Source organism: Propithecus coquereli, unplaced genomic scaffold, assembly GCF_000956105.1.
Source record: "Propithecus coquereli isolate 6110/MARCELLA unplaced genomic scaffold, Pcoq_1.0 Scaffold2, whole genome shotgun sequence".
Taxonomy (NCBI): Eukaryota; Metazoa; Chordata; class Mammalia; order Primates; family Indriidae; genus Propithecus; species Propithecus coquereli.
The window spans coordinates 15,389,011-15,408,252 of NW_012144966.1; the positions used below are offsets into that span (position 1 = coordinate 15,389,011).

A 19,242-nucleotide genomic window follows, 5' to 3' on the forward strand; every position below is an offset into this window, starting at 1 on the left:
ATCATTTTTGAATATTCTTTATTGGCACCCTATCCCTTGTACTCAAAATTTTATAGTCAGCTTATATGTCCATTATCCCCTCTAGTGTAAACGCTTTGATGGCAGACATATAGTAATAGTCAATAAATATTAATTGTTGAAATTAATTTTATTCTTTGCATGTCTCTAAAATTTTACTCCCTGAATTGGAAGAGATATCTTATTTGTCTGAAGTCCTCATCCTATATAATAGCAGTACCGGCCAATGTGGAAGGTCTCAATCTAAAAAGTCTATTGACAGCAAATTCTCCGCATCTTACTCTGTACTCAGATCTCATGCTTGTGGCCTCTCACTTTAAACTTACATTTTACAGTTCCTTCTCTTATGCTTGTATAAGAAAGAAAGGCAAGCTTAAAGTATTAAGTACATTCATTTATATTCATGAATTATTTTTTTCAAAGTAATTCCTTATCTAGATTTGCCCATGTACATGATATCTGACAATCATAAAATCAGAGATGATAGAGCACTAAAACATTTTCTCTAGCTCACCACCATTGTGGGAATCTACAATTGCAGGAATCCTCTCCTAATGGTTATTTAAAAAAAAAAAAGTCCACAAGTTTAAAATTCAACTATAGATAATTGAAGGATGTTTTTATATTAAGGTGAAATATGCTTCCCTATAATGTCTGCCTCTTGATAGCAATTCTGCCATCTTGACCAGTGAAATATGACCAGCTGGTGTCATTCATCGAATGCCTACCCTGTATCAGGTATTACGTAAATTAATTGTCTAATTTAATTGCCTTACAAAAATACCTCTTTACCAACACTCAGCTAATTTAAGTGAATTACTTATAACCATAAAATTAGTAAAATATATATCTAAGATTTGAAACTAGAACATCCTAGCCCCAATGAACGTGGACTAAAACACTGTCTCCAAAGAGGAAAAGTTAATATATTTTTTCTACATTATTATTGATAACATAATTGGCAATCTGTCATGTCTGGCTAAATTTTTCAGGTGGTCATACTAGGCAAACCAAGGCTTTCTCAGAAGGTAGCTTCCTAAGACATCCTCCTCCTGGTTTTTACCTGTAACCACCTTAATGTAATAGTTTTCTTGTTTTTCTCCTTATCTTTTGCCTTTTTTTTACTCTTTACTTTTACTCCACCCCCCAAAATAACTATAAGAATCCAAATGAGATGTGACTCATGCAGAATATGGTGGGATGATTTCTTCTTAGCACTCTTTACTCAACAGTGTTTTCTAAACAATAGCATGGGTTTTTAACTACACTAAAATAGTGATAAAGAATCACCCCCTCCTTCAAAGTGTTTTTACATTAATTGCTATAATGCCACACCTCTCAGGTATTCTATACTCTCTAAAAATGCCATTTTAAGGTGAATTCAAGATTTTACCTTTAACACTGTTGCATTTGATTTTACTGACTACAGCCCCATTTTATTTTACTGTCTGCAGCCTGTTAAAACAGTTTTGACTCTTGGTTCTGTTGATTTGGTGTATCAATTCTTCACCTCCATACTCTATTAAAATCTACAAGTTTGATTCAAACAAATATTTCCACAAGATTCAATTTATTTATTCACATTTACTAAACACTAACTTCTTACTAATAAACATGTAAGAGTGGAAAATAGCACACGTGTATGCTATCAAGTGCCTAAGCTATAATATGATAGCTGTGTTGGATTATGTCTCATTACATTTTTAGGATGAAGCAATAGAAAAGCTACCAGTAAAATTCAGTCAGATGTAAGAGAAAAAAGATCATCAAATCATACGTGGCAGCTTCACTGATTTCTTTCTCAGAATTTTTCCAAAAAATGAAAATTCAGGCAAGAATTCATCAGAAGTTGCTCTTCTTCATAAGCATAACACATATAAAAATATAATGTCAAAGTTGCTTTTAAAAAGGAAAAAAATACAAATACCTAAACATTTCTTGAACCAGCTAACTAACTTAATAACTAAATTAATTATTTAATTAAGTTTCACAAATTAAATAAAACTCTAAGTTATTGGATGAGATGGATTTTACAGGATCATGGCTTACCATATTTCTGTTACCAAGATTTCAGCTACTTCCTTTCAAATACATTATCTAACTCCTGCTAACTAGACTTCTTATTTGTAATAAGTATAGTGAATAACTACAATTCTACTCATATATACGGAGTGTATTACTATAAAATTTGGCATGCAGAACTGTTTAATATGAAAATGGAGACTTCCTAACTTTCGTGTAACACCCAGTAGCTTTATAGAAATTAGCTTTGGCTAAAAGTTAAAGATGAGGACACTTCCAGCTATTGGGTTTCAGTTTATAAGCATAAGAAGTATGTTCACCGGCCGGGCGCGGTGGCTCACGCCTGTAATCCTAGCACTCTGGGAGGCCAAGGCGGGCGGATTGTTTGAGCTCAGGAGTTCGAAACCAGCCTGAGCAAGAGCGAGACCTGTCTCTACTAAAAATAGAAAGAAATTAATCGGACAACTAAAAATATATAGAAAAAATTAGCCGGGCATGGTGGCGCATGCCTATAGTCCCAGCTACTCAGGAGGCTGAGGCAGAAGGATCGCTTGAGCCCAGGAGTGTGAGGTTGCTGTGAGCTAGGCTGATGCCACGGCACTCACTCTAGCCCGGGCAAAAAGAGTGAGACTCTGTCTCAAAAAAAAAAAAAAAAGTATCTTCACCTATTTTGAAGGTCCGTTTAATTCTAGATCAATGCCATTATTCAACTATGATTGTCTAATTCACTGTTATTTGGCAGACCCTCAACATTTCTTCATCCAAGCTTGTTTTGTAATTACGTTGAATTTCATTAACATGATCAAATACCAGCTCCCTGCAGAAAAACTTGAATCTACGTACACCTGTTCTCACTTGGCAAGCTGCTCTGATTGTAAAACTGTCCTTCTAAATAAAAAGTAACAGCAGATTTTTATGGCATTGAACAGAATAATTTCCAAAATGAAGTGACCTGAAGTGATGGTCTGTCCTATCTGAAATGTTTTGAGAGATGTCAGAGTTCTTCACTTCAAAGATGATATCTATCACAACCTTGGATTTTTAACCAAGATGTATTTGATAAAAGACAGGAGTCTCTAAAGGACCCAGTCAGGAAATCATTAAGTGTCCAGTCTCTAGATCTAGACCAAGATTTAAATCTTGCTTTCACCAGGACTTGAGCATATTATTTTATCTCTGAGCCTCAATATCCTTGCCTGAAAGAATAGGTAATTAATTCTTCCTGAGAGTGTAGTTGTGAGGATTAAAAGAGAGGGTATCTACTAAACTTTTAACACAATGCCTCTTCCATATTAAGTCCTCAATAAAATAGGAAAAAATATAACCCACATTGGTGATTATAAACTCTAAATTATGCCTTTTATCCAAAGTACATAACTCCCAAAATATAGTTTTTAAGTAATTATAGCCGTAAAACATTTCTTATTGGTTTTTTGAATTTTATCTCAAAACAAGAATTAAGTCCAACATTATAGTCACAACGAAACTTGACATGAATGAGCTATGAACAGAAAGAAAAAAATGGGTATGTGCCTAACAAAAACAAAAAAATTGGGAGAATAGTCTTAAGAAAAATGCACATATTTGTAGTTTAATTATCAGGTGCTTACAACGTCTGTGGTCTACAACCATAATGTTTTAGAACATAAATTATATGTATTGATGATTTATATGAGCCTCCCCCATACCACTTGCTCCCACATGAAATATAAGTTACTCAGAAGTATTAAAGATAGAATTGTACATTTTTTTATGTTCTATTTTATTCCTCAAAGGAGTAATAATGGCTTTGAAAGTTCTATAAAATATAGCTAGGTGGCACGAATTTAACATAAACTAAGTAAATAAGAAAGTTAGGGCCAGGCACAGTGGCTCACGCCTGTAATACAAGCACCTCGGGAGATCAAGGCAGGAGGATCACTTGAGGCCAGGAGTTTGAGGTTGCAGGTGAGCTAACACCATTGCAGTCCAGCCTCGGCAACAGAGTGAGACTCTGTCTCAAAAAACAAAAAAAGTTAAAAAGGACAAAAGGAGAAGGAGCAAAATGTTCATGACTTAGAACTGGAAATGGGGCTCGAGCACGGAATAGCATGAATACCTATTTATTTGTTAAGATTTCTAGCAGACAAAGAAAAACACCTTTAGTTTTAAGATTTATGGTTTATTATGATTTCTGGTCCAAATGATGAAAGGAAACCTATTGTTTAAGAGGAGCACAATGATTCCTTATACTAAGATAATTAGAAATTTCCCTTGAGGTGTTTCCTGGAGAAGCCTCTTTATAATGCATTGAACAATGTCCTCAATAGCAGCCTAATAATAAACAGTGTTTCTATTTATAAGGCTGTTTCGGCCTCTTTCAATATAGGCTGATATTATCATTATCACAATAACGTGTAATTCTGTAACAGCAATCTTATAAGTGAGCAAAAGTTCTCTTTCTAGCGTGAACTAGCAGTGGATGTGTATAGCAGCAGTCCCCAACCCTTTTGGCACCAGAGACTGGTTTCATGGAAGATAATTTTTCCACAAACCTGGGATGGGGGGATGGTTTCAGGATGATTCAAACTCATTACATTTATTATGCAATCACACCTCTCTGCTAATGATAATCTGTATTTGCAGCCACTCCCCAGTGCTAGCATCACCGCCTCAGCTCCACTTCAGATCCTCAGGCGTTAGATTCTCATAAGGAGCACAACCTAGATCCGCTGTGTGCTCAGTTTATGGTAGGGTTCGTGCTCCTATGAGAATGACAGCACTGATCTGACTGGAGACAGAGCTTACGCAGTGATGTGAGCGATGGGGAGCAGCTGTAAAAACAGATGAAGCTTTGCTCACTCAACCACCATTCACCTCCTGCTGTGCAGCCCAGTTCCTAACAGGCCACAGACCGGTAGCCATCCACAGCCCAGAGGCTGGGCACCACAGGTGTATAGTATGGTCTTTCAGCCATTCTTTTTAAATAATATTTCTCTCTAGGCTGAGCTTTCCATAGGCATTAGAGGGCACAGTCCTGGAGCACAGCAGCCAGAGCCATTTTAGCAGACAGTTGAGCTGAGAATAGTATTTCTTATGAAAATTAAAGGTCCTTAAACTGTATCTTTTAAGAAGTAACCTATTTTAGTAACATTTCTCTACATATACATGTTCACAAATAAGTGGTACCCGTGTATGTATGTGTGTGTTTTCCCTCCAGGCTTTACGTATTTCTACAAAGGAAAGGAGTATTGGAAATTCAACAATCAGATACTCAAGGTAGAACCTGGATATCCAAGATCCATCCTCAAGGATTTTATGGGCTGTGATGGACCAACAGACAGAGTTAAAGAAGGACACAGCCCACCAGATGATGTAGACATTGTCATCAAACTGGACAACACAGCCAGCACTGTGAAAGCCATAGCTATTGTCATTCCCTGCATCTTGGCCTTATGCCTCCTTGTCTTGGTTTACACTGTGTTCCAGTTCAAGAGGAAAGGAACACCCCGCCACATACTGTACTGTAAACGCTCTATGCAAGAGTGGGTGTGATGTAGGGTTTTTTTTCTTTCTTTCTTTTCCAGAAGTTTGTGGTAACTTGAGATTCAAGACAAGAGCTGTTATGCTGTTTCCTAGCTAGGAGCAGGCTTGTGGCAGCCTGATTCGGGGCTGACCTTTCAAACCCAGAGGGTTGCTGGTCCTGCGCATGAGTGGAAATACACTCATGGGGAAGCTTCCATGATGCACAGTATCTGCTGTTCTTCAGTCCTTTGTCTTTCTTTGTCATTCAGTTCTAGGCCTTTCCTCTGCACGCTCAATGCCCAGTAAAATTTCAGGATTAACTAAAGAAGAGGAAAAAACAAGAAGAAAAGATTCTTCTTAAAGGTTTCTAATATTATTTTCCTTCTGAAGTCTGAGCCCATTTCTGGGGGGAAAAAAAAGCAAATCAGAAAGCCCACAATTTTTTGCTTTAAAGCAAAGAAAAAAAAAAAGTTTAAACAAAAAACTCACAATTGAACTTTCAGGAAAGTGTGAAGACCCAAAACAGCTTTGTCTCCAAAGAAGATAGCTCTCTGACTGCTATGGATAGTCTCCTACGCACCATTTTGTCAGGTGGGAGATTTGGAATACACATGCAGGACTTTAGACTGTTGGGACAGCCATTTTCCAACAAACAAGGGGCCAAAATATCTGCAATATAGTAACAGCCTTAATAATACATCCATTTTTCGTTTTATACAGCTGTTCTCAGCTATGTCCTCAATGTTCATCACATTTATACTCATAGCTATTTTCAAACAGGATCTTTTAATTGTTTTGAAGTGTTTCTAAACCCCTTCTTGCCACCTTGCCCTACATCATTGTAATATTCTTCCCAAGATGTATTAGGCCATTGCCCCAGGCCTTCCATGGATCTGTCAGGAATATTCATTACAAAGCAGAGCAAGAAGCAGTATGTCTTTGAAGTGGATTAAAGTGACAGTTTTTTTAACAAAGATTTGTGACACCAGTAATACACTGGTGTAACCCTTTGAGAACTATCAGACTAGCTTTCAGAGTCTTAGGATTGTCAGTCTTGCTATCTGGTAAATTGTAGAACTGGGCAATGGTGAAAACAGTCACAAGTTCAGGTTTTTAAAACAGATATCCTATAATCCCATGTAATTTTTAAATGATTTAACAGTACTACATGAATGCATTTATAACAAATGATGTTACTTGCCAAAAATTTTCTGGCAAATAAAAAAGGTATTTTATTAAGTATCTCATAAGAGTGAAATTTTATTTGAACAACTGGTTATAACAGTCTAAGTCTTTTTTTTTTTTTCCTTAATCGTATTGAGTTTCTGTTTTAAAATCCATTGCATGAAAATTTAATTTGCCTTGGTATAGGCAGTTAGCATTGCCATTTTAAAAGTGAATTAAAATGGTGACTCTGAGGTTGCATGAGTAGCCTCCAGTGCATTACTTATCGCATGTCCACCATAGTTCTCAAAGGGTTAGAGTGGCTTCTGGCGTTTGGCCATCCATTTGATCACTGACAGAGCCAAGAGACCACCAAAGCATTTCATTGTTGAGTGTAATTTGTCCTAACAGCAGTATTGTCATTTTCATGTGACCTGCAGAGCAGGTTTGTATCAATATTTTTTTCCTAGAGAAAAGTCAGCAACTGACAGACCTCTTTATTGATTTTTAGGAGCTGCTTCTTGCAGTGAAAGGCTTTACAGCCACTGGGCTGTGAACTTATTAGAGATGGTCAGAATGAACGCACCCCATGAGTCAGACATTGGCTTTGTGTGAAAGCCAGCTTTGAGGGGATTAGCTTTTGAAACAATGAACAGCTTGCCTTGAACTTGATTATTGATCTATTGACTGTCATTAACAACAACTCAAACATTGTCTTCTGTGAAAATTTTCCTTGAAGAGTCCTGTTCTATGTCTTTGCCCTTTGACCTTTAACTTGCAAACTGGCACAAACTGAAGGAAATCTGGTGTTGCTTCTCCATTGGATTGTTAATCGTTCTCTAAAACCTAGTAAGCGCGAGCTGTTTCCTTAGAGTGGAGAGAGAAAGAAATGGCAGATCTGCAGATGGACACTTTGCTCTTACATGCACACTCTAAAAATGCCCTATAGGTAGAAGTGACTTTTAATTTTCTTCTAATATAATTTCAAGTCTAAATTCATCATTTCAGTACAAATTACAAAAACTATAGGGAAAAAAAAAACTCAAATACTTGAATGGCCAGTGTGGCTTTTATATAAAGCAGGAATTTTATACTAGTGAAAATTTCTTACTCATTTGCTAATAATACACATTTCCAGATGATTTTTAATGAGTGTAGGTATACATTCTTATTTGGAAATGGATAGTTTGGCTGCCTTGAATTTATATTTATACTCAACATAGCATGACAATTAGAATGCCTTTTGGTTAAACTACATGTTTATGATTTGGTTGGGAAAAATATTTTATAATCGTGGGTGGCATGCTGCAAAGCCTTGCAGATTGTTATTTCTTACAACCTGAACATATATGCTATAAGGCTGAGAATAAAGAACAGTTAGAAAGGAAGACTTTACAGCAAAACCTTATGCAATGTATTTTGACAAGATATTGGAGATTATGGATGTGAGGGCCACAGAAAGCAAGGAGAGAGGACCAGAATCAGCCCTGTTGCTTTACTTCAGTGCTTCCATTCTAGAGGATGCTGATATTATAAAGAGTCAGTCACTGCCGCTAAGCATGGAGGACTATATACATAAGCTCATTTATATGGTGTTTGCTTGTGGGAGGGTTTAATCCTTTTAGGGCCTTGATGTCAAGAAAAAAATAACTGGAAACTATATTTTGCTAAAGATAGAAATGAGGAACTGTGTCATTTTGGAACATGTGCAAATCATTGAGGAACTCCATCAACCTGCATTGAAAATTGATTTTTTTTCTCTAAAATGAGAAAGAAACTGAATAAGCAATCTATTGCCTCTTGACTCATTCATCACAATATCCTGATTCGTCATAAGACTATGAGTATATAAGGGCTAGAAAATAATCATAGCATTAAGAAGGAAGTAGTCTATCACTATGCTTGAATTCTGACAAATGTCACGGATGCGTATTGGATCGTATTTGCTTGAATATGAGGTGAGATTTACATGATAAGTAAAGGCATACACGGCTGCTCTCCTGACTAGAACATTTAAATAATCAGGCTGTAAGACTACAAGAGATAAGAAAACAATAAGTACAATATAATCAAAAACACTGGGATTCTATTTGTTTATTGTTCACCAAGTATTTTGTGAGTATGGTTGCAAACTCCTCTTCCACTTGGGGTTTAGAAAAAAAAGCCTTAACCCTAATAGAACAGTGAAGGAGAGAGTGACAAATTGATCACATAAGAATAATAATTATTCGAAATACAATGTGGAATAAATTTCCATGAGTCAACAACATAATGTATCAGTTCAGTATCAGTCGAGACATGCAGCCTATCAAATATTCATCATCATTTCATCACTAATAGCATGAAAAGCTCTGACCTAGGGTTTCCCAAATTGAAATGAAAACACATTTTATGTGCTTGTAAAAAATAATTATTTTTCTGCTTCATTTCTCATTACTTTATCTAACACAAACACAAATATAAACAAGGTAATGCTCTTTACATTAAATGACCATATATTTTCTAATTTTAGTCAAATAATTGTTGTTCTGTATATTATTAACCAGACTGAATGAAGTATTAAAATAGCTGATCAGCTTGAATTCTCTATAAAGCAGTAATTCCAAATCAGAATTTTAGAGAAGGTTGTGAATTTAACTGTTGACTCATTTCAAAATAAAGTGTGTGCTGGCATGGCAGTCAGAAGAGATGAGTACAGATGCTCTTTGGGATTGCAAAGGTTACATAGGTAAACTAGAGAATGTTATATGATACTAGCAAAGACAACTTCTGTTACAAATCAGAGGGCAAGGCTTTTCTGAATCAGATGTAATAAATTACTAAGTAATGATTACCAAGAAATAATTACTAAGTAATAAGGGACACAGGCTGGTTTAATGAAATAAGCAAGTATTACTTTTACTAGTCAGATTGCCTATAATCTTTTTCTATTAACATATAATTTGGCTGTTTCATATATAATATTATATACTTATTTTCATTCTCTTTCTGTGGTTGATTTAAAAACATAATGTGGTGAATAGGAACATTGTCCAAACTTCACTGCTAGTTCTAATATATGGAAGATGGTGTATATACTGGATCCTAGGAATAGTAATATAATACTTGCAAGTTCTACATATTATGCTGATATCTCTAATAAAGGTAAAAATACACACCCACACTTTGTGAATCTTGCAGTAGAATAACCAGTGTGTCCATATTGACTAAATTCAATGTGCTATCTGAAGAGAAATGAATATTATATTTAAATAGACAGTTAAACTGACTCATGAAAACAAAATATTTTTAAGTTTTTGGAATTATTTCCAGAAACTAATAAAGACAGTGATTTACTGATAGTATTGAGTCTGTGAGATTTTAACATATGCTGAAACAACCTTCTTGATGGTGATGAAATTTTTTTCAGCCAACACCGCATAGAATTCATTTAATTTTTGATGCTCTCAAGAGCATCTTCCAAAGTATCACAGATGTCAAATAGAACATACCATCTAAACTGAAAATGTAAAATTCAAATGACCTATTACAAAGCTGTAAGTACAATCTCAGCCAGTGTTTGATATCACAAAAGGTGTCAAATCAATCATATTAGAGGATCTAATCATTCAACTGGATTTCATGCACCTTCATGATACTGATTTATTGTGACCACAGGAAGTAAGTGCCAGAGCACCTGTATTTAATTATGGGTTCCGCATTGCCTAAGAGGGAACCATAGCTACGTCAGAAAAGTTTTATCAGTTATATTTTAAAAGTCAGAGAATTATATATTAAAGAAAGCAACAACAGGGTATAGTACTACACCATAAATATGACAGCTAAATACTATATTTAATAAATATAATGGAAATGGAGGAGGAGGAAACATGAGTCTTTTGTAAAATGTAAAAACATACTATAGCACTTCTTAATAATGCAACTGGAAACTTTACTTTGACAAGTACAAAAATATTAGAGAAAAATGCAACTTCAAGCCCTTTGCACTAGCGATGAGTATGTGGTATGTCTGTGTATATAGTTAGCCAGTGATCGTTAGATGTTACCCTGCTTAAATACATCTGATACTCATGCACTGCCTTATAGACTAAAAATGTCAGAGGTAGGTGTTCAGCAACCTCAATTGGAAAGATATATAATGTTAGAAGCCCCTAAGAGAATCTATTTCCCTAAGATAGAAATTTACCTCAATAATCATATAACACAAAGCACTTGGCATAGTAGCAAAGCAGTTGCCTTAGTGTTCTAGTCTCATCTAATTGTAACCTTTGTCTTTCATGTACTACTCAAATCATTTTCCATTTTTTTCCATTAGTGTAATTTTGACATTCTGAAACATTTCAGGTGAGATTAATAACATCCCATTATAAATAACTCTTTTAATATTTCATACATATGTCTATTTTGAAAGTTTAACCAATAGTATAGAAAGCCTAAGGATTAACATTGATTTGACTTATTCACAGAAATTGAGGAAAAACACACGTCATATTGTAAAATTCCTGTATGTTCTCTGGTAGAATACAGAAGTAGTAGCCTTCGATTTTTAAATGTGATGGCGAGCTTATAACTGGACAGGACATGCATTATTTTTTTTAGAACAATGCTAATTCTCTATACTAAGTAAGGATATAAGATTATGAGAAGCTTAGTGCTGTAACAGACTTCACAGGTGTTTATAGCTAATGCTTGCTAAGGAAAATGAGGGCATAACCAGTAACTCATGGTCAGGGCATAATAAGTATGAAAAGTGATGTATGAAAGACATTTATTTATGTAGATTTCTGAGAAGTCTATGCCTTTTCAATTTAAAGAGCAGAGTGTCTTAGAATTTATCTTATACTAACATTGGACTGGGGATAATATTCAAATTTGTACTCAATGTGTCCTTACATTAAAGAGCACATTGAACAGTGTGGGAAAATACATCATGAACTAGAATGTTGTGCTGATTCACATAACTTTGCCATGTGCTCTGCTATAGAGCTGGATTTATATGCCCTTAAGAAGGGAGAAAAAAATCAATTAAATATAAATATGAAAATATATCATGTTAGGCCACTTAGCTTCAGAGCAAGATGTCATTAACCTTTATTTCAAATAAAACAACTGAAAGGAGAGAATGGTGAACAAGAAAAAAATGATAAACTTTTTGACTTAAAGAGATGTTTCTTGAGTATTTGATCCACTTGTTTTTATCTATGAAAATAATATCAGTCACGATACAGACATTTCTGTAGTATTTGGTCTGTAGCTAGATTGGATTCCAGGCATAATAACTTTCTGACACAGGCCTTTTTATACACTTCATGTATGATGAAGCTTGGTGAGATGTGACCACATGGTAGGATAATTTCTCCTAGGATAGGGTATGGTGCTGCTTGCACTGCCATCTTTTATACGACTGTATATTGCTACGTTGGCCTGTCTTGCCAAGATATGAATGAATAAAAGGCCTGTGTGAGCTGTCTATTTGAAAAATCACTAAGATGCATGTTTCATTTGCTGTTACATAATGCCAATTTGAACTTGTTACCTTTCTATATATTGACAACTCCATTGTTAAGATAAAACATACTTTGCTTGAATGAATGATTTTGGTAGTAATATGAGGGTTATCCTTAAATCAATGCCATAACTTACTATCACCAAAATAACATCACAGAGGCCACATTATTGCCTGTTTTCTCAGAGCTTTTTAGTATATACCATTGCCTAGGTAAAATTAGGTTTCTAGGTTTTTTTGTCATTTACTTCTTTTGTATTTCATATAAACTGGTTATTCCTTTATATGTTCATAAACACAAAATTTCTTAGTTACCTTCTTTCAAACAAACATGATTTCCAAACAAGGATTCGTATGCCTGGTTTTTCTGCTCCTCCAATTCTGGGGTCATTATTTGCTTGCTTTCTGTTTGTCAACCCAAAATACAAACGGTTGGGAGGGATATATCATATTGTGTTGTCTTATGCCAGTCTCTGCCTATATTCGCATTTTTTTTCTATTTCCTTTTTTTTTTACAGATTTGACTTTTCCCTTCCCTCTGTGAAAACTAGAATTGAGCAGCATTGTACATCAGAGGTGTGCTCAGGAAATATGTCTTTGTTCCTCAGTATTTTCCTTCATAAGTTTCGTGCAGAGACTTAGTCCCTGTAAATTTCACATACATCCCAATCTCTTACATTGGCTTCTAACATTTTATGGAGCTATTCCCCTGAGAAAAGCGAAATGCTGAGTATGATGGCTGTTGTCTGTTGATAAGACAGCTAAGGAAATTTGTTTTGGGAGAATGTATCTTAAATAATTATACAGGAAAGTAAATACCAGAATATAGTGTTCTGTTTAAGGTACATCATGGGTACGTGAATGCCTAAAACCTTGATTCTTTGGACTATTTCCCTTAATGTGTAAATTACATATATATTAGAAAGAGAGATAGAATAAAAGAATTGGGGGCATTATAGCGGCAGCTTTTTGCTGCACTGGTTTTGACTGCATCAGCATTTCTATTATGGACCTCTATTTTCAGGGGTTTTAGAGACTCGGCCATAAAAATTTGTTTCAGGCTTAAAAGTCTTAAAAGGTTTTTTTAGGTATCTAATTTTAAAAAAATATATCTTGTTTTTATATTATCGGAGGGAAATAAATGGAGTTTACTAGTTCAATTTTGCGCTACTATAACTTTTAATAAACTTAATTTTTTAACAAAAACATAAAATCTAGTTAGTTCATAGTCTGTTGCTGGTTTTTTAAAAGAATCAATTATTGACGTTGATAAATTTGCCTGTTTCATCAGTGTAGTAGCCTATCTTTAAGATGTTTTAAAATTTGTACACCTGTATTAACATTATCTTGATTCCAGTAGCGGATCAGTATGATGATGAATACAGATCTATGACATCCATATAAGCTATCTGGTAATATAGATTTGGAAATATATAGTATATATGATATATATATTTACGAGATAGATTAAGGGGAAAAGCTCCCATACACTTAGTTTGTCAAATAAATACCATATATTTTAAAAAAATTGCACAGACATTTATCTTTCAGAGTCAGATGCAAGCAATTGCAAAGGAAAGTTGTCTCTTGGGTAAACAATATACATTTTATAGCTTCTTGTGAAAATCATTTTTCCTTTCTAGATTGTGGTTATGGGAAATTAAAAGAATTGAAATGAATGCAGACTTTATTTAAATAACATTAAACTGTGAAACAGAGAGAAACGCCAGGAAATTAAATATTTAGGCCATTATCTTGTGGTTGTCTGACAATACTTTACTTTTATTTTAATTCCCCATGATGTTTTCAGTTATGGAGAGAGTATTAAAATCTAACTTTAAGTTTCTGGATTGCTTACATTACACTCAACACTATAAAGTTTTTGATAATATGTAGTCTTCTGTGTGCAAGGAGAGAAATAAATAACACATTTATTTGCTGAATGAGTTTTAAAGTTTGCAAGTTGTTAGTGGTTTTTTGCCCACACAGGATTCTATACATTTATACCATCTTAAATCTGGCATATATATATATATTTTTTTTTTCAGATAGCTTCTACTGACAAACACAAAGCTTGTTTGTGTGCAAATATAAGGCTAAATCAATGGTGCTAAAGTGTATTATGACTGTCAGATATAATCAGGCAAAATTTTGTGGTGCTTAAATTAATTTGTTCATTGATTTTATTGATCAGTGCATTGAATGGTGTTTATTATTCACAAGTTGTCTTTTATTAGTAAATCAAGGCCTCATAGCACATTGTTAAATAAAATGGTTGACTAGTCTATGTAACAGCTCACCAAGCTATCTCTTTTAACTCCTTATAATGTTGCGTCATTAAAGGTCAAGGGGTCATGCTATTAATCTCATTGCTATACATCATTAACATGACTGAACTTTTCCACAAAGTACTTATGTTTACAATGCTATAACCCTTTGACTGCTGCGGCAACCTTTAACCACACAAATGTCACAAGCTAGAATCATCAGCATGGTTCTTGCCATGGCAATCAAAGAGTTAAGGGCTGTGCAGTGATTTGTTTTGTATTTATTAATTTATATTTATTTTGTTTCCATTCAAGGAGGGGAATTGAGGTGGGGCAGTTTTTGTCTGCTGTAAGTGTCTTAACCTAGGGAAGGGTTAAATGGCTTTTTATACTATTGCATCTTCTGTATTTACCATCAATTCATTGTGTTGTAATTAAAAAAAAAATGTCAATAAATAAGAGAACAGAAAAATGGTTCATAGACATTGTGGTTTTACTCAATGAATGATTTATATACATTTATGACCAATTTGTAGGATATGATCCATAGCAGTAGTCCTTACTATCTGTTCCTAATTCATATGAAACAGAAAGTGAAATAAGTAATAACCATAATTATTGTTGCTAACACACCAGGATATATCAACATTTTATAATATTAGAACATATACTATTGGAACAAATATAAATATAAATTGCCATATGCCATAAAAATAACCAGCTGTATTTGTCAGTTGTCTCTTTAACCGTGACTAGTCTAAGAGTTTTTGTTTTACTTTGATTCATCTCAGAAAGTGTTTTTTTTTAAACTGGCTAAGTCCAAAGTTTACTTCTTCAAGAAAAGTCATGGAAAGGACTGACAAGTTCTCTTGAATACAGGCTTCTGATAACTTTGGAGATATATACCACTGGACTAAAATAAAACAACCTTCCAGGACTTTAATTAGAAAGCTAATATGTCCATGAGTATCCCTAACTCAACCTCAAACAGAAGAGAAATTAATTGTATGGGACCAAACTAAATTTTTTTTATGACTTTCTATTTAGAACATTACTGATTCTCTTGTTTTGTTTTCCAGAGTCCTGACAAGTTTTAAGTAAATAGCAAGTTTACTTGATATCTCCAGAACCTAAAACTATTGAATCTGACAACGCCCTGTTCAAACATCCTTCCTGCTAGGCCCAGGGACTATCATGGAAGAGGGAGAGTGTAAGATTGTAAGGGCCAATTCACAGGGATGGAATTAGTTTAGATCCTCCAGATCAAGGAGGGGCATACAGAAGCCTAAATAAATACAACTGAAAAACTTTTATCTTTTCAGGCCACATGCTGCAGCTATCCATCCCAATCATAAAATTTTTTTTCCTGCTTCCTATAGACTTAGAACTTCCTGAGTATAATTGTTCTCAGTTATGAGTTTATACAAAAGGAGATATAGCAAGTAATTTATCAGCCACCTTAATATAAATTACTAAAAAGACTAAAATATTGTGACACGATAGAAATCTCTGAATTCCCTTAGCTTAAATGTTAACCATGCTTATGTTAGCTACAAGTCTACCACTAAACCCAAGGATATAGTAGCTCAACACTTAATAGAGAAATTAGTTTTGTAGCTTTGCCTTTGACATTTTGGGTGTTACCCTTATGTTGCCTAGAAGGTTTTAAAGTGTTGATGAGTGCCTGTCTACCTCCGGTCCTGTGGCTGTTGGTTTGTCTCTGATTAACAGAGGTCCTTATTTTAAAACATTCCAAGCCTTTAGACAAAGCTTCATGTCTTTAACCAATTACAAGTCAAAGAATCTTTAAACCCACCTATAACCTGTAAGCCCCTGCTTGGAGATGGCCCACCTTTTTGGGCCAAACCAATGTATGCTTCCCATGTATTGATTTATGGCTTTACCTGTAACCCCTGCCTCCCTGAAATGTATAAAACCAAACTGTAACCCAGCCACAGTGAGTTCACTTTCTCAAGGCTTCTTGGGTGTGGCTCCAGGTCATGGTCCTCAAATTTGGCTCAGAATAAATCTCTTTAAAATTTAAATAAAAAAAAAAAACATTCTTAAGTAAATTAGGGCAAAATCTCCTGTGTGTTTGCCTAAGTTAGCAAATATATTAAACTAGCCACATTAACTGGAGACTTGTTTGCTGGCTACTTAGATGCATATAGCTATGATCAGGAGAGGAAAAGACAACATCACTGCACAGAATATGCTCGATTTCTACAAAGACTTGACAAGAATGAAAGATACTTTCTTGAGTAGGTGAGTATAATTTATTGTTTAAAGTCATACATCAAAATTGTATAGGTAAATTTATTCATTTTTTTCTTTGATAGGTAAATTTATTCAAAGGAATGAATTTTGATACCAAGTCTTTGGCAGAATCCGATATAAGGAGTATTTCCCTCTTCTTTCTCTTTTAACAATAGGATTATAGTAAAGCGTGGCCAGGAATAGAGAACTGACTCACAGAAAGAAAGAATAATGATAAACATTTTCATATTTAACATTTTAATAAATTATCTTGAACACAGGATCAACTGTGAAGTCACTTTCCAAGAATATCAAGTGGTTTTGTGTAATCAAATGCTAAACCAAGAATTTCCCAAAAATCAAATATACTATGTATCAATAGTTCCAGGCCATCTGAAATTTAGGAAATCATATTTGAAGTAAAGCAAAAAAGATACTTCAAAGTCAAAATCAAGGTATATCTTATATACCTTCAAAATCAAGGTATATCTGTTCACTAACAAATTAATTTGATATATTTTAATCTACGCATGAAAGAGGAGTTCCAAAGCAAGGTAATGAAGATGATCACAGAGATTTAATTACCTGAAATAATAAAAAGTAGACTAGAGGGACAGAGAACTGTTTGTGTGAGGTTTTTGAGCTCTGGATCTAGAATGAATCCCTGGGAATTTGGAGATACATCAAGAGCTTAAAGGAAGACTATAGATGGCTTTTACAATGTGTCAAAGAACCTACAAGATTTAGCCTACCAAAAATATAGTTTACTTTTATTTGTAGAAGACTTTTACACAAAAGATAACATTTATTTTTATAAATCTATGAGGAATGTTAAACCATAAATGTCAGGCCAAATCCAAGAATGAGTCTCCTTTGTTCTTACTCCCAAAGAGAGAGAGAAAGCTAGAAACGTCAATCTGACCTAGTAGAGAATTTATTTTTCTTATGCATATGAATTTATTTATTTAATATCAAAATTCATATTATATGATACATATTACATGATTTTTGCCAAAATCAAGGACCAAATTGGAATAATGACTGGACGAATAAAGGAAAAATCTAGGTAAGTTTATAAGAATCTAGTAACACACTTAGCTCACTATAGGAATATAAATATTATTTATTGAGGTGAATGATAATGTTTGCATGTTTTATATCTGTTTTTAACAAGTATTTGAAGGGGCGTAGCTTGAACCCAATTTCATGCATTCTGCCACCTTTTCAAGTCAGTTACCCAGTGTCACTAGCTCTCCCTTTCTCCTCCTCCTACTTCTCTTCCCTTCCCTTCTTTTCCTTCTCTCTCTCTTTCTCCCTTAATATCTCTATTCCTTGAAAGAGAAATTTTTAATCTACTCCTTTCATTTATTTTTACTTCTTCATTCTTTCTTCTCATAACTTTATTGCACTCCTCACCACTCCACTGGACCTATTTCTTCAAAGTAAATGATACATTTATTACTAAATCCTGTCTTACTTGGCTTCCTCACAGTATTTAATGCTGACAATTACTCTGACAATGATACTTTTTCAAGACAGCCCTTGATGTTAGAACTTTTCATTTCTCATTCCTCTTCCATCCCCGGAACCTGGTAGAGTACCTAGTTCATAATCGGCCTTCAGTAAAATGTTGACTTTGAGACATTAAAGTCTTTTCCCATCACCATGTCTAACATTTTAAACTAATTCTTGTGAATTTTTTACACTCTGTCCTGGACCTTCATTCACAACCATGTCTTTTGCTTTTTGGACATGCTGTGTTGCAAAATCCAGATTCATAATTTCCACCCACTTACTGGACACATTAATCTGGATTTTTTTTTTTTTTAGCTTCCCAGATTCAGTCTAAAACTCAACACCATCCTTTTCCTTCTCTCAAAATAAACGTACTTCCTCCTGAATTGTCTAATTATATTAATGGCACTAGATTCTCTTGGTTACCTATCCATTAAGACTTCTAGAGCTCTTAAAAACAAAGATTTTATATGTAGACCCTCCAAAATCTATTCTCTACTTGTCTTTCAAGATTTTTCCCCAGTATATATTTTTACACCTAAATCATTCTAATATTTGCTCTCCATTCTGAATTCCACCTTCCCCATCTTTAGCTTTTCTGACCTAACTGAATAGATAAAACTCCCCCACCTTTGAAACCTCAGGTCACCTCTTTACATTGTGTTTTGCTTAGAATGATCCCAGTATAATTAATACTGCCCCCCCTTTTCCTTCAAAAGTGTCCCAGTTTTATTAGCAAGTTATATGACCATATATTTATTCAACTTTTTAGACAAAGCTTATAATTTTATATGAACTTATTTTTATTATTTCTTGTTAATGTCTAAGCTTCTGGGGACTATATTCTTACTGTGTTTTTTTTTTCCTCCTGCTGCAACATCTAATGCAGTGCCTTGCATAAAGAAGGGGCTGCAGAAATGTTTATTGCACTAAATTAAATTGTATTTTTTTTACTATAATTGGAATTACAAAAATTTCATTTTGTTTTGT

The 19,242-nt window shown here is 34.3% G+C and overlaps 1 protein-coding gene across 1 annotated transcript in view; it reads left to right on the forward strand.

The window, feature by feature from the left end:
• MMP16 (matrix metallopeptidase 16 (membrane-inserted)) overlaps positions 1-5,766 on the forward strand; it is a 325,438-nt gene extending 319,672 nt beyond the window's left edge. Inside the window, exon 10 of the mRNA XM_012643647.1 lies at positions 5,240-5,766. Within this exon, the coding sequence (XP_012499101.1) occupies positions 5,240-5,574 (335 nt within the window). The 3' untranslated portion in view covers positions 5,575-5,766. The remainder of the gene's footprint in view (positions 1-5,239) is intronic.
• The last annotated feature ends 13,476 nt before the right edge of the window (positions 5,767-19,242 follow it).